The sequence below is a fragment of the Xiphophorus maculatus genome, chromosome 15, assembly GCF_002775205.1.
Source record: "Xiphophorus maculatus strain JP 163 A chromosome 15, X_maculatus-5.0-male, whole genome shotgun sequence".
Taxonomy (NCBI): domain Eukaryota; kingdom Metazoa; phylum Chordata; class Actinopteri; order Cyprinodontiformes; family Poeciliidae; genus Xiphophorus; species Xiphophorus maculatus.
In genome coordinates, this window is record NC_036457.1 from 17,965,560 (window position 1) to 17,979,491 (window position 13,932).

The 13,932-nt window shown below is 44.3% G+C and overlaps 1 protein-coding gene across 1 annotated transcript in view; it reads right to left on the reverse strand.

Annotated features, from left to right (window-relative positions):
• Positions 1 to 12,903, reverse strand: part of LOC102225842 (B-cell lymphoma/leukemia 11B-like) — a 39,895-nt gene extending 26,992 nt beyond the window's left edge. Inside the window, exons 1-2 of the mRNA XM_023347523.1 lie at positions 11,405 to 12,903; positions 1,351 to 1,740 (exon numbers count right to left, since the gene is read on the reverse strand). Of these exons, the coding sequence (XP_023203291.1) occupies positions 1,351 to 1,740; positions 11,405 to 11,468 (454 nt within the window). The 5' untranslated portion in view covers positions 11,469 to 12,903. The remainder of the gene's footprint in view (positions 1 to 1,350; positions 1,741 to 11,404) is intronic.
• Between the last annotated feature and the right edge of the window lie 1,029 nt (positions 12,904 to 13,932).

The window sequence follows — 13,932 nt, forward strand, 5'->3', positions numbered from 1 at the left end:
ATGTCTGTAGATAAAATATATTTTTCACTTTCACTTTACTTTTCCAAGTTGATCTAGGAACTTCTAATTGGCAATTAAGACCTTTTGTTGATGTGGGGAATACATAAGATGTGACACAGAGGCCTGTTTCTGTAGGGTTGACGTGGACCAATGTTTATCCACAACATACAGTGTGCAGGATGGAAAAGTAAGTCAAAAAGATAAAAATAATACTACGCCAAACACCACAGATCCCTGTTAAAGATCTTCAGTGAGTGCCAATCAGAGTTCACAAAGTTTCCATAGCGACCATTAAACCATATTTAGATGCCAAGAAGCTGTTTGTAAGTGATACTAACAACAACAACAACAAAAAAAACTTTTCAGCCCTATTATCATAAATGTAAACATGTTGATGTTGCTAAACTCTACTGGGAGTTTAACTAGAACTTTGAGCTTTGATTAGGTAAGACTAAGATTGAGCTTATGGATAAGAAATCCTTCAAGTTTGGTGTGAAACAAACGGTAAATATGAAGAAAAGCAACTGTTAAGCATGGAGGAGGATCTGTGATGCGGTGGGACATTTTTCTCATCAAGCAACCCTGGAGATTTTGTTAGAGTGGCAGTGGGAACTTTTTTAAAACACTAACATATGGGGAACAAAAACAAAGCAATTGACAGCACTAGAAAGCAAAGAACAGATCATCACTGGGTCTTTACAGCAGGGTAACGATCCAAATTAACACAGAAGTGATTTGCCACAAACGTCTCATTTGAATTTGACCTAAATCAAATAAAAAACAAAAATATCAATCTGAGGAGTGAGCTAAGAAGAGGAACGGTCAAAAACTCATCAATCTGTGTGCTCCAAAGTAGTGAAACGTGTAAAAAAAAAGCCTGTCCTATTAGTAAAAAGTAACAGTAAAACATATTATCAACAGGGGTTAAAAACAAAAACTGTCATCAGTTCACTTCAGTTTATTCTCCGCTGAACAAACGTACTCAAATTAATGGCTTGATTTTTTCTATTATTATTATTATTATTTTCTAGTGTCAGATTATGCTCCTGCAGCGTCAAGATGAAATGATTTCAAGACTTTTTGCACATCTTTACCAAGGATGCTAATAAGTACTCACTACAAGCATACGCACTCACTACAGACACTTAGCTGTAGAGGGCGCTGTGTGGGTAATATCCTCCTTACAATGAAACAGACACAATTCTGCAGCTCCGAGTCACTCAAATGAAAATCATCTCAAGCCACATTAATCCCTCCTCAAGGCCACCGTCAAAATAAAAGCTTTCTTTAAAGAGACAGCTGTGTGTTTTGGCAGCAGTCTGCGCCACCTGTGCATTTAACACTCCGTACCTCCTTTCTCTTGTTTGGGGCAGATTCCCTTGGCTGGGGTCAGCCTCCTGCGTTCGTCTTCCTCCCCTCCGGGGGTCACCTGGACGCCCACCTCCACCGGAAGCGACCCCCCTCTGCCGAGCTCCAGCGAGCGGGCCCGGGGCGAGACGGGAACGCCCATGATCCCGCCGGCCTCGCCGGGCTTGGAGAAGGTGCCGGGCCCGCCACCGCCGGGCCCCCTGCACAGCCGCCGCTTGTGCTCGATGAAAATGAGGATGTCGCCGAGGGGGAAGTTGGTCTGACACTGGCCGCAGGTCAAGAGGTCGTGCTCCCCGGGCCCCATCCTCCGAGGACTCGGGGTGGACGGCTCCGGAGAGGGAGATCGGGCGCCTGAGTCATGGTTGACCTCCGCTGTGAGAAAAAGAGACGCAGAAAGCAATTTTAAAAAAAGACATTCAGTCAGTGAGAAAAACATTCTCAGAAAGAGAAAGAGAGAGGGGAAAAAAACTCAGCAAGGTTCAGTCCTGAAACCAATACAAGATAACAACCATCCCTCTGCACCACACAGGGTGGTCGTTACATTCAACAAAAAAAAAAACTGTGTCACGTTCGGGGGCTTGAAACAGCAGAACGCTGTTAAGACTCCTTTGCCTAGATAAACACCTGCGCCGCTTATCTCTGAGAGAGATCTGCGTAGGTGGGACCAAAAACACTTTACTCTACATGTCGGGGTGCGCCTGCGAGAGTGTGCGCGCGCTCGCTCCGCTTGTGTTTTGTGTTTGTGCAGCCAGGAAGCGATTCATCTCAACGGCGCAGGCTTGGTTTCCGGTGAGGGCCCTTCGCCGCGCCGAGCTGTCACAGCGAAGATGGTTGCCTTCCACCACGTGGGAGCCTCGGCTTCTGCTCGACAAACTGCATAGCGTAACCAAGGCCACATCCACAAGCCTCTGTTTGTGTGTGTGTGTGTGTGTGTGTGTGTGTGTGTGTGTGTGTGTGTGTGTGCGTGTGTGTGTGTGTGCGTGTGTGTGTGTGTGTGTGTGTGTGTGTGTGTGTGTGTGTGTGTGTGTGTGTGTGTGTGTGTGTGTGTGTGTCTTAAGAGTGGGAAACATGAGGAAAAGAAAAAAAAAACTGTTTTATGTGTGCATGATTGGATCAAGACTCAGGTGAGTTTAAACGGTATTCTCAACAGACTGAAGATCCATAAGCCAAACCTGGGGTCCTGTTAGGAGAGTAAATCTCATTCTTCACAGATCTGACACGGTCATTAATAACCATTACAGCGTTCTTCTCGGCCTCCTCCCGCTGCCCCGCCGCCCCTATGGCACAGACACGTCCCTCAGCTTAACGCAAATCCCTCATGGACAACTTCCACTTTTTTTTCTTTCTTTTTTTTTCCTGTCTCCACACTACTCTGATGTACCACCATGAAAATGTGTCCTCTTCTTGAGAGCCCAGAGGAAACCTGAAGCTCCAGAGACGGTGAGGGATGTCTGGGCGAGCGGGTGAGCGGGCGATCAGGGAGGGAGCCGCGTCGGTGCCTGGGGGAGAGAGAGAGAGAGAGGAAGAGAGGAAGAGGAATCCATCTCCTTCTCTTTTGTCTCTCCCTTTCTCTCTTTCTCCAAACGACACCCCAGTGAGTGATCGGCAAAAAATTAGAGCAATTTTTAAAATTTTCTTTTTTCTTTTAACTATCTTCTTCTTGCCTCTCTTTCTTGTTCGTTTTTGGATTCCAGTTTGCGCCAAATTCCCGCCAAAACGTCTTACGCACGAGTTGCCATCTTCCCTTTGTACTTCCGGTTCGTACAAACCATTTCACATTTATATACTTATACTGCATCTTAGCTTATGTAATAATTCAATTTAATTTAAGTTAGCAGTTATTACTCTCTAAAAAACTTTGCATTACAGGCGATTTCGTTTTGCTTTGTGTTTGATTGCTGAAAAAAAAAACATGGTTAGTAACGGCTCCTGATCAACCCAAATTAACTCTGAGGAACCTTATGTTATTTATCGGAGCTATGTATTTATATGACAATAGAATATTACTTTAGCTCTGGTTGGTACCAAACGGCCTGCAAGTCATGTACAAAACGCTCAAAGTTTTGAAGGCCCGAAACGGCGCAGAGGAAAAAATACAAGCGTTCGAAAACGCAACAGATGTCCAGTGACTTTAAGAATTTGTGTTTGGCTAAATGACAAAGCGTGGGTGTGAACAGAAGAATTGCCATTCAGTTCCTTCCTACTTCCATTTCATACCTGTAAACAAACCATTTTGTTACCCTCTTAAACAGAGACGGATGAGTTTGGTTTTTGTGACTTACAGAGATTGTAAAAATGCTGAAATCTTGTGTTTACTTTAATGTTTTATAGCTTTCTCAATGTATTTTCTCCACATTGAGTTTTTTTTTTTTTTTTTTTTTTACTCTATCTGAATTTGGGTCAGGTTACTCTTACCTAATCTCCATCTGACAGATTATGACCCCCGATCAAACCGAAAGAACTCTGAGCAACTTCCTGTTCAAAGATAAGATTTGTTTTTACACTTTGTAGAATAACAAAAAAACTAAGTACCACCCTGTGGGGTATAATATAAATTGTAAAAAATAAAGGACAGAAAAAGAAAAAAGTTCTTTTTTTTTTAAAGCCTTGCAATTTTTCTGGTATCATGTTGGTAGAATTGGGCATTTAAATGGAAATCCGAGCGCTTTGAGCTGTTTTGTGGCTATTTAGTTGCATAATTGATGAAAACACTTAAGTAGTAAGAAGAAGTAGAAAGCAGTTTAAGGACAACGAGTACTAGTTGAGGCTAGGAAATGGTTTGTTTGAGCTTTAAAAATGGAAGTAGGAACGAATGAAACGGCAACATCTGGTTAAAACGTTGGTGAAGAATCCACCCGTAGTTTTCCCTGAAGTAAAGAATTGTAGTATTTTCGGAAAACGTCGCCATTTTGTTTGGCTCTGCTCCCTGCTTAGATTAGTTGGCATGTGACAGATTAAATCACAAACACCAAAAGGCGTTCTGCTAATAATGGGTAGCATTTGTCAGAGCCTTATAACTGCATTTCCTTTTTGCTCATTGTACATGCAGGAGATAGAAAATGACTTTAAATTATCCGTTGTCAAAGCAAAGCTGCAAGCGGACGTTGAGTATATATGAAACGTTCGGTGGCAGATGGCCCTGTTTTTGGACCTGAAAAACATCAAGGCGACAAAATGACAAAACTGGTGAAGGGGCGAAATGATCAGCAGCTGTTTCTTCCGCCGTTGTGACTGTTGTTGTCTCCTCGGCTCCGGTCACCATCTTTGTCCTTTTCTAATTGTTGCGCCCCGTTCGCTTTGTTCCTCGAATCAGAAACTGTGTTTCCGGCCATTCGGTGACACACAGCCACCGTACGCGACATTGAAAAAAAAAAAAGAAAAAAGAATGTGTGTGCAGCTATCGTCCTTATTGCTCATCTCAAACCGTTTCTCTAAACTTCCCAATCATCTCTGTTAACCTCTGATCTTTTTTTTTTTAACCCAATTTCATAATTTCCCTTATTTCTGTTCAGATAAATAACTCCTCCTCCTCCTCCTCTCTGGGCCCAATCACCCATCCACCCACGTAAACACACACACACACACACCAGCACACACACCTGCATCGGCACATTCTAGTCATCTCCAGTCGCTCCAAGCATGGACCAATGCCAAATATCTTTCTCTAGATGGCGATGGCTTCCTGGACTCCTGCCAAATAATTTCCATCTCATATTCTTTGACGGCAACGGAGGAAAAACAAACACACATCTACCCACAGTTCACAGCTTGTAGCCATAATTCAGACGAAGCGACACTCGGGCCGTGTTAAGGCGATACGCGCCATGCGTGCAAGTGGAACTTCACACTGAGCCGGCCCGAGGCATAAGCAAAAACAAGCCCCTCCTCACTGGTCCAAATCCCTGCTTAGGACCTCCGAAGCAGCAGGGGGCCCCCGAGAGTCCCCTGAACCCAAAATGTTGGAAATGCACCACGTTTGTGTTGCTTGTAGTCGAGTTGGTGAAGAATAAGGCAACTTTAAAAATTCACTCTGATTTTTAAATAGAACAAAAGTTTAACAAAATGCTACATTTGTACCTGAATCAATTTAAGATTCAGAAGTGCTAACACGCTGTTCTACATATAAAAAAGTGACGTTTTGGAGAGCAGACCCATCACATTTTGACACAGCTGCTCTTGCTCCTGCGAATAAATAAGTGAGAATTTTCCACAAATGCAAACCTCGCCACTCTTCCCTGCTCCACTGAGCCTGTACTGAAACAATAAACACAAGACGCGACGGCGGGAGGAAATGAAGCCAATCCAAATCTCTACAATTTCAATAAACCTTCTCTTAAGGCCTCCTCTTCTGGTGAATTTTGCAAACCGACCCACGTGATTGCAGATCAGTTCAATGTAGAGGACTCATCAGTTATTCCTAAGACACGTTTCCAAAGAGGGCTCTTCAACCCATTTCTGCCCAGGGCCCGGCTCAACGTTTGGGCCGCCCCTGCATGCACAGGAAACAAACAGGACAGGTGGTGAAGGGGGGGAACGAGACAACAAAACGAGTGGATGAGCTGACAGGCGCCCTGCAAACCGAACCCCCGTGTCTCGACTTGAGAGACAAACCTAACGAGGCCTGTTTTGCTAAACCTACGGTTGAGTAACGCGGCCTGAGGGCAGAAGGCGGTGAATTACTAGGAGCTGGCACCGAATCTATGCCACTGGAACGAAACTCGGACACCTTCTCACAACCACGCCCGCTCGCTCATCTTTCCTCAGGCTCACCTGCGAGAGGGAGGGAGGGAGAAAAAAAAAGGGGGGAAATGTGTATGCTAGAAGGAAACAAAAGAAGGAATGTGTACAGGAGGGGCTAAAGAAAAAAAATCTGGGAAAATGTTGAAATGGAAACACGTATAAAGGAGAGAGGGGAAAAAAACATACTAATGTGGTATATCAGGGTGACAGACAGCGTCTAATTCCCCCTGCATGAGAGAGGAACATGCTTGATAGGTAAAGGAGCACAGCTGACGCTCTGTCAAACATGCCATCGCAAGGGAAGGCGTTATGATAGCAATGAAAGCCAGCTGTCTAACACAATACCACACATACTTTGTTTTTTTTTTTCTTTCTTTCTAGCTCACTCTGTTTCTTTTCTTTTTGCTTCTTTTTTTTTTTTTTGCTCTTCTTCACACACACGGAGCTGAATCTTCACCCCGGTGACACTCCTGTTACTCCGCCTTATCAAGTGTGGGTTAAAGTCAGGCAGCCTTAGAGCACCCCCTATCAGCTTGATGAGGGGAGAGTCAGTCAGTCAGTCAGTCAGTCAGTCAGCCTACTGCTGCTGCTGCTGCTGCTGCTGCTGCACAATGTGTACCAGATGGGAAACGCTGCTGAAGACAATGGGCCTCTTTCAGGAAAAAAACAAATCAATTCATGATAAAAAAGGGGCAACAAAGCACCTAATAAAGGTCTAGTTTTCTTAAAAAGGCAAGTCAGTGATTTGATTTTTCTTAATAGTGAAATAATAAAATTTTCAAACTTTTGTCAGAACTTCATTACAATTATTTGGTTGAAGATGACTGAAGCAGATTGTGACTCTAACCGCTCCTATAGTCTCCTGAAACTCTCTAAATAATGAATGCTTAACATCAGGAGTGAATTTAAAAAAAAAAAAAAAACTTTTCAAAAATTGTTTTTTGCCTTAATCAAATTTGAATTTGCTAAAAAAAAAAAAAAAAGAAGAAGAAGAATAAAAAAAATCCTCTGACAGGAAGCATCAAGCATTTAAACGTTTGCCAGGGTTTAGATCTTGACTTTTTTTTTTTAGCATTTCAACACAAATTTCTGATTATTAGTCAGATTTCCTAATAATCTCCAAGGCCACAGGCGCTCGGATGACAAGTCGACTGAATTCAATAGGTTTTAACCTGCCTCTGTTTCTCCAACCATGCAGCTTAAAAAACACACTCAATCTCAGGAGCTAAACCCCACCGGGGAGAGAGGGGGTGTGCATGTGAGGGCGTGTGTGTGTGTGGAGTGTGGGGGTAAGATTCACTCTGCCATTGAAAACAAATGACACCAGCAACATTGCAGATGGTAACAATCAAAAATTCAAACGATGAACGGGGCCCCGCTTCGCCCATCCTCTTTTTTTTATTTTTCTCATCTATGATTTGCCAAGCAGAGCTGCAACACTGCAACATTGTGTAAGGCCAGGCCTGCTGGGGTGTGTGTGTGGGGGGGGGGGAGTGAGTGTGTGTTTAATTATCTTATCAGCATTTAATCTGTACCAGTCCCATTCCTTTATCGTAAATCTTGGATTATCAGCCTGAGTGTGAGCAAAATAAAGCCCTGCTGCTGACTGTGACCTGTCACTGAAATTGCCTTATGACCTATGAGGTATGACGCTTGGAGATGCATAAATCAAATTTTGGCAAATTTGTGTAATTGGGGGTGCGGGGTTGGGGGGGTCACCACATTGCAAAACTCACCGAACGCGTTCTGTAATGTTTCAATCATTGAAAGAAAGACAAAAATCGTAAATCGCTCAGCCACCCCGACCGTCTCCTGCGAGATTATCATCCCGTCAACCGCAACGTTTGTGTGAATATTTGCTGTGGGGTGGAGTGAGTGAGTGAGTGAGTGAGTGGTAGGTGGGGGGCGAGAGCGCGTATACGGTGGGTTTCTCTCCCCCCGGTCGTTTTGACGGCACATATGGCACGGATAAAGACGAAAACACTGACTGTTTTGCGAGTAGCATGCCAATTCGGAGAGTAAACAGTTATCACGAGGCGTTTCCGTGGGATGGATCCCGCTCTGGTGATGGTACGCTGCAAAACATCCCTGTGGAGGGGCGGGAGGAGGGTCTGGAGAGGATGGGGGTCTGAGCAGTAAAAAAAACCCAAAAACAACAACAAAAAAAGAAACGGTGCAGTTCATGATTTTCATAGGATTTCATCAGAGCTGCTGTAGGACACAGCTCTCGGTTTGTCACAAACGCAACACCTTTGACCTCTGAGTGTGATCACAAAACGAATCATTAACTGGAAGCTGAATGTTGGCTTATTGAGCCTTCTAGCAGAGCAGCTTCTTACATGTGATTTGTTTTAGGCAGTAAAGCCACACACTTTGCATGTGGTCATGCAATCTGAGCGTAACTTGTGCAGACTCACACTAAATGCTGAATTGGGGTGTGTGTGTGTGTGTGTGTGTGTGTGTGTGTGTGTGTGTGTGTGTGTGTGTGTGTGTGTGTGTGTGTGTGTGTGTGTGTGTGTGTGTGTGTGTGTGTGTGTGTGTGTGTGTGTGTTTTTCTTCTTGCCTGTGTTGCATGGGTGTACATTCTGTGCATTTTCTGCATTTGAGTGTCCCTAGATGTGTGGCCGGGCGAGTGTTGTTTCCAAACACATACACACACAAGCACATACAGGCACCGTCCTCCATTGACAAGCCCGTCCAGAAATATGCTGATATTCAGGTTTCTGTGTTCAGAAACAGAGTGTGTGACCCTATGGGCCGCCGGCGGCTGAGGAGCACAAAGAGGCATTCGGTTACACGCCGTTCTCCCTGAATCTGACGTGCGGCTGACATATGCTGGCAGAAACTTCACATTATGCTCACATAAAGACACACACGCCCACACACACACACAGTGACCTGTCCCGACAGGCGACGATGAAAAAGCGTTGACGAAGAAGACAACTTACGTGTCTTTGTTTTTTATGTTTTGTTTTTGTTTTGTTTTTCTCTCACACACACACACACACACACACAGGATGGTTGAAATTGCTCTCTTTAGGAAGACACAGTTTAGTTTTCGCCCACGCTCCTCAGGTGGTCGTCTGCAGGCCCTCCCATCAAACAACCCGCAGCATAATGCTGCCACCAGCTGCAGAGCGATGAGGCGCGTTGGCACTTTCGCTTCGCTCCAGCTCGAGAGCCCCTTACCGAATCTAATCTGCTCCGTCGACGCTGAAACGTGCACGCCTTTTCTTTTTGCAGAACATTTCTCTTTCTTTGGCTTCGAGCGTTTTACAGAATCTACCAAAATTTTTTAAAAAGAAACAAAAATAAAAACAACTAGAAAAAGAAAAGAAAAAGTGAAAAAGCTTTACGCTGCAGTCTCTCCTTCACCTCACACCTGTACATCTGAGGTCAGTGCCTGAGGGCACAGTTCAGCAAACATCGAGTAAAAGAACAGGTAGGACGACATTTAGATCCTCCAAATTGCCCGTCCTGTCAGCGTCCGACTCTGATCTTTTTATTCAGACTTGCACTCCAGCAGCTACACGCTAAGCTGAGCGTCTGTGCATTAAGTAACATGTCCAAAAGCCGCTCCTGTTCCTGCAGCTGCTGCTGCTGCTGCATGTGTGACTTCTGGAAGTTTTAAGCATGTAGCTGCGTTATTTTTTTAAATTATTTTTATTTTTTTATTGTTTTAAACAAGAACAGATCAATCCTGAGGACACATGCATGTTGCCTCAAAAAGGCAGTTAAAAGACAATGTGTGACAACTAATTGTCAGTGCAATTATCTACATTGAGTAGGACAGGAATGTACTGACTGTGAGGCAGGTGCCTGAAGGCTTTTTTGTAATTATTATAGGAAACGTGCCAAAAAAACACACACACACAAAAAAAAAAAGGTTCAGGATGTTCAAGAGTTGATGTTCAAAATTGAATAAGTTCATTAAAGGCAAAACTATTCTAAGTTGTTGCCAAGTGTTTGTGTTATTTCTCTGCAGGCAAATGCTGGACACACACACACACACACACACACACACACACACACACACACATTCAGTCAGCTTACACGTTTTTAGAGAGATTTAAGATCGAATAAACTGCCAGATTACAATCTACAAAATTGATTTTTTTTTTGTTTTGTTTTGTTTTTTTTGAGCCCTTTAAGGCCGGTGTGTTGGTTCAAAACGTCCTCTTGCATATTTTATGGACAACCTCAAACGAGGAAACTCAGGAGACAAAGTGGATGGAGCAAATAAACGATGAGCCGAAATCCACCTCACACTTTTCAGCACAGAACAGATCCGGGGCCTGAGATTACATCATGAAGTTTGTGCAATAAATTACCCAGATTAGGGAGCCCCTTTGAAATTGGATTTAGGCGCACGCCAAACCCAGGGAGATGAAGGTTGGATTGATATAATTGGATTTCGCGACTTTTTCTTTATTTCTTTAATCGGCAGGGCCCCCTCCTCGCCCCCGTTATAAAAGTTATCTGATCGCAGTTTTGGAAAGCAATAAATCGAGACAAAAAAAAATTTAAATCGACATTGTTGTTATTATTACAACAAATGTGCCATTTTTTATTTCTATTTTTTTTACTGTTTTGTTCTGCACGAAGGAGTTTTGCAAAGAAAACTCACGTTTTTAACGCATACATTTTTACTCTATTCACCTTGCAGCGAGGTAGTCGTAGCAATAATAATAATCATAATAATAATAGGGCCTTTAAGCTTCCGGGGGAGGAAAAGAAGTGGAAACTTTGCGCAAATTTACAAGAAGTTTGCGACGAATCGAGAAAGACAAAATGCGAGGAACGCGAATGACAAAAATGGGAAAAGGTGAGAAAAGTGCAGTGGGAAAATGCGCGTTGTGACGAAACGCCGAACACATGTGCGCGCATGCTTTCCAACTCAAAACAGACGCCCTCACTGTATATACTCGAGGAGGTGTGAAAATGTAATCATTTTTTGGAACATAACCCTTATTTCACTTTGTTTTGTTGTCGTTGTTTGCAAGTAATAATAAAAAAAAAAAAAAGAAAAGCGGAAACATACCGTGTTTATCAAAGCATTGTCTTCCCCCTTGTCATTTATTTCACATGTGCTGCGTAATATCCCAACTTTAGATAAATAAAACACCGCATATGCGAATTACAATTATAACAATACTATATATTTACGGTAAAATACTTCATTCTTGTAAATAATTTTTTTTTTAAAGAAAAGTCTAAACCAGGAGTGATAAAAAAGTAAGCGATAAATAATGCTGTAATTATTATTTAGCAGGTCGACATTAGAAGATGAACTCACCTTGGACCGTCTCCCTGTGCGTCAACGATAAGTGCTGCGGGTTCACCTGCTTGCGGCGGGACATTGCCCCGGCATTTACTCTGGCATCGCCCGGTGAACGGCACTTGGAGTCGGCTTGAACCGTGGTGTCGGTGAGCAGCTCTCTCTCTCTCTCTCTCTACCTCTCTCTCTCTCTCTCTCTCCTCCGCACTCCCTCGGATCGCGCGCTCTTATCGCTAGCCGGTCGACAGTCTCTGAAGGTGTAAACTTTTGATGCGCGTTAAGGAGCCGGAGCAGCAGGGCTGAAAGTCGGAAGATCCGCGCACGGTGTCCTGCCGTGGAAGCAACACCTGGATCGGGTAGTGGGGGAGGAAGCCAAAGCGGGGCTTTCTTTTCTTTCTTTTTTTCTTTCTCTCTTTTGTTGTTGTTGTTGTTGTTGTTGCTGCGATGGATCGCTGAAAGCAGGTTGGGAGAAGTGTGGCGTTTGTTTGCAGATTGAAAAGAAAAAAGAAAAGGGAAAAGAAATCCTGGACTTCCCAACCTCTGCAGCGACCGCGCTGATAGAAAATCGCCCCTTTTTTTATTTTATTATTATTATTCTTTAAAGATTTTTCTCTTAAAAGCCAATGATCGCCGTATCTGTGGGGGCCAAATAGCAGCTGTTGACTCTGTGTGCTCCCTACAGTCCTTCCATCTCAGCAGTGGTGCGCTAAATGACCCTTTGGCACTGACTCCTCCTGTGCGTTTTGGCATTGGTGCGCGGAACGGCAACTCTTGGCTCCGGCGGCACTAGCCTCGCTGATTGAGAGACACATACACACACAGACACACACACACACACACACACACACAGACGAGAGAGAGAGAGAGAGAGAGAGAGAGAAAGAGAAAGAGTGAGTGAGTGAGTGAGAGAGAGAGACACCAGGCGGGCAGACGTGACACCTCCTCCTTTTCTTCCAACAAGCCTTGGTCCGATGTTTCCCAGTTTCCTACGGTGTTCGAGGCTACTTCGAGTCGACTCACGCGACGAAAGATGCTTCTGCCCGCCCGCGTATACGCGCGTGTGGCCCGGTGCACACGCTCGCGTGCTCGGGACTCAAGTTCAAGTGCGCTCGTGTGCCGCCTCGCGCGCCAGGCAGTTCGCTGGACGAAAACGCGCGGACGAGCCGGCGGCTCCCCGGGGCTCCTCCATCAGCTCCGAGAAGTCATCAGCGGTTACTCACTTCACAGACGGTTCTCATGCCTGTCTGGGCTTTCTGGAGCAGCGTCACGTTACCAGCAAAGGAACAAACCGTCTCACCTTTGCGTTAATCATCAGTTTATATAAAGAAAAGGGGCGCGTGCAATTGCCCCCCCACGCAGCCCCCTCATTAGCATTAGCTACAATTTATTTCTCCTCATGAAATGTCACCAGAAATTTCACATAAACACACCGATTAGAGCTCGCGCTCTCTTGATCTCTCGGCCTATCAGGTCAAACATCTAATTGGTCTTATGATACTTTTATCGCGCGCAGTTCTTTAAGTGTTATTAATACTAGATAAGGCTCGAGTGAGTAATCAGTGTAAATGTGAAGCATATATTTCCACGCATTGTGTAAGAGAGAGAGAGAGTGGGAGCGGAGGGTGGGGGGGCGGTCTGCGCGCGGCATGCTGCGGGTCCGTTGTCAGAGTAGTTTTAAGGCAACAGTACCCTCTGTTGGCACAGTCGGGAGGCAGAGCAGACCTAATCAGGAGGTGGCACCTTATAAAAAACAAAAACAGCTTTTCTCAGTTTAGGCCGGCGCTTTGCGAAAGTATTCAGGCTCCTTAATCTTTTCCACATCTCGTTAGCTTAAATTTTATTTGGCATTTTATGTGACGGATCATCGCGAAGTAGCGCGGAACGGGAGGAGTGCGAGGAAAAGAGATGCGTCCTTCTGTTTTTTTATTGTTTCACAAAAACAAAACAAAACAAAACAAAAAACTTAGAACATATATATATATCTGTTTTCAGGTCATTTTACTTTAATATTCCCACATAAAACTCAACTATTAAACAGACTCATCTTCTTTGTGTGGGGGTGGGGGGTGTAAATGAAACCCAGAGGTTTATTAGAGAGGGAACAAACGAGGAGCGTATATAGCAGATGGGAATTATTCAACTGTATTGACTAATACAGTTGTGTTGTATTAATCAAAATTAGTACAACACAACAGCAAACACATGGCATGTCACCCATACCAAACGATGCAAACTCCAGTCTTCACAGTCTTCGTGTCCCCGGTTCGATGTACCTGAATCCTACAGAATCGTCCTACTGACCAACCCTAACCCTAACCCTGCCCCTTTAAGTTCTAGAAGTTGCTCTGATCAGATGACCTCAAAGGCCTTATTTTTGTAGCCTACACATGCAAAACTCTATGGATATTAAGCAAAGTATCACTGCACATTACCCTGAAAATACCTTTTGGTGAGACATGGCGGTGGCACTGTCATGCTGTGGTGACGTTGATCGGACTTTAAAAAGACTTTACGGAGCGTGCTAACCCCTGCACCACCACAGCACG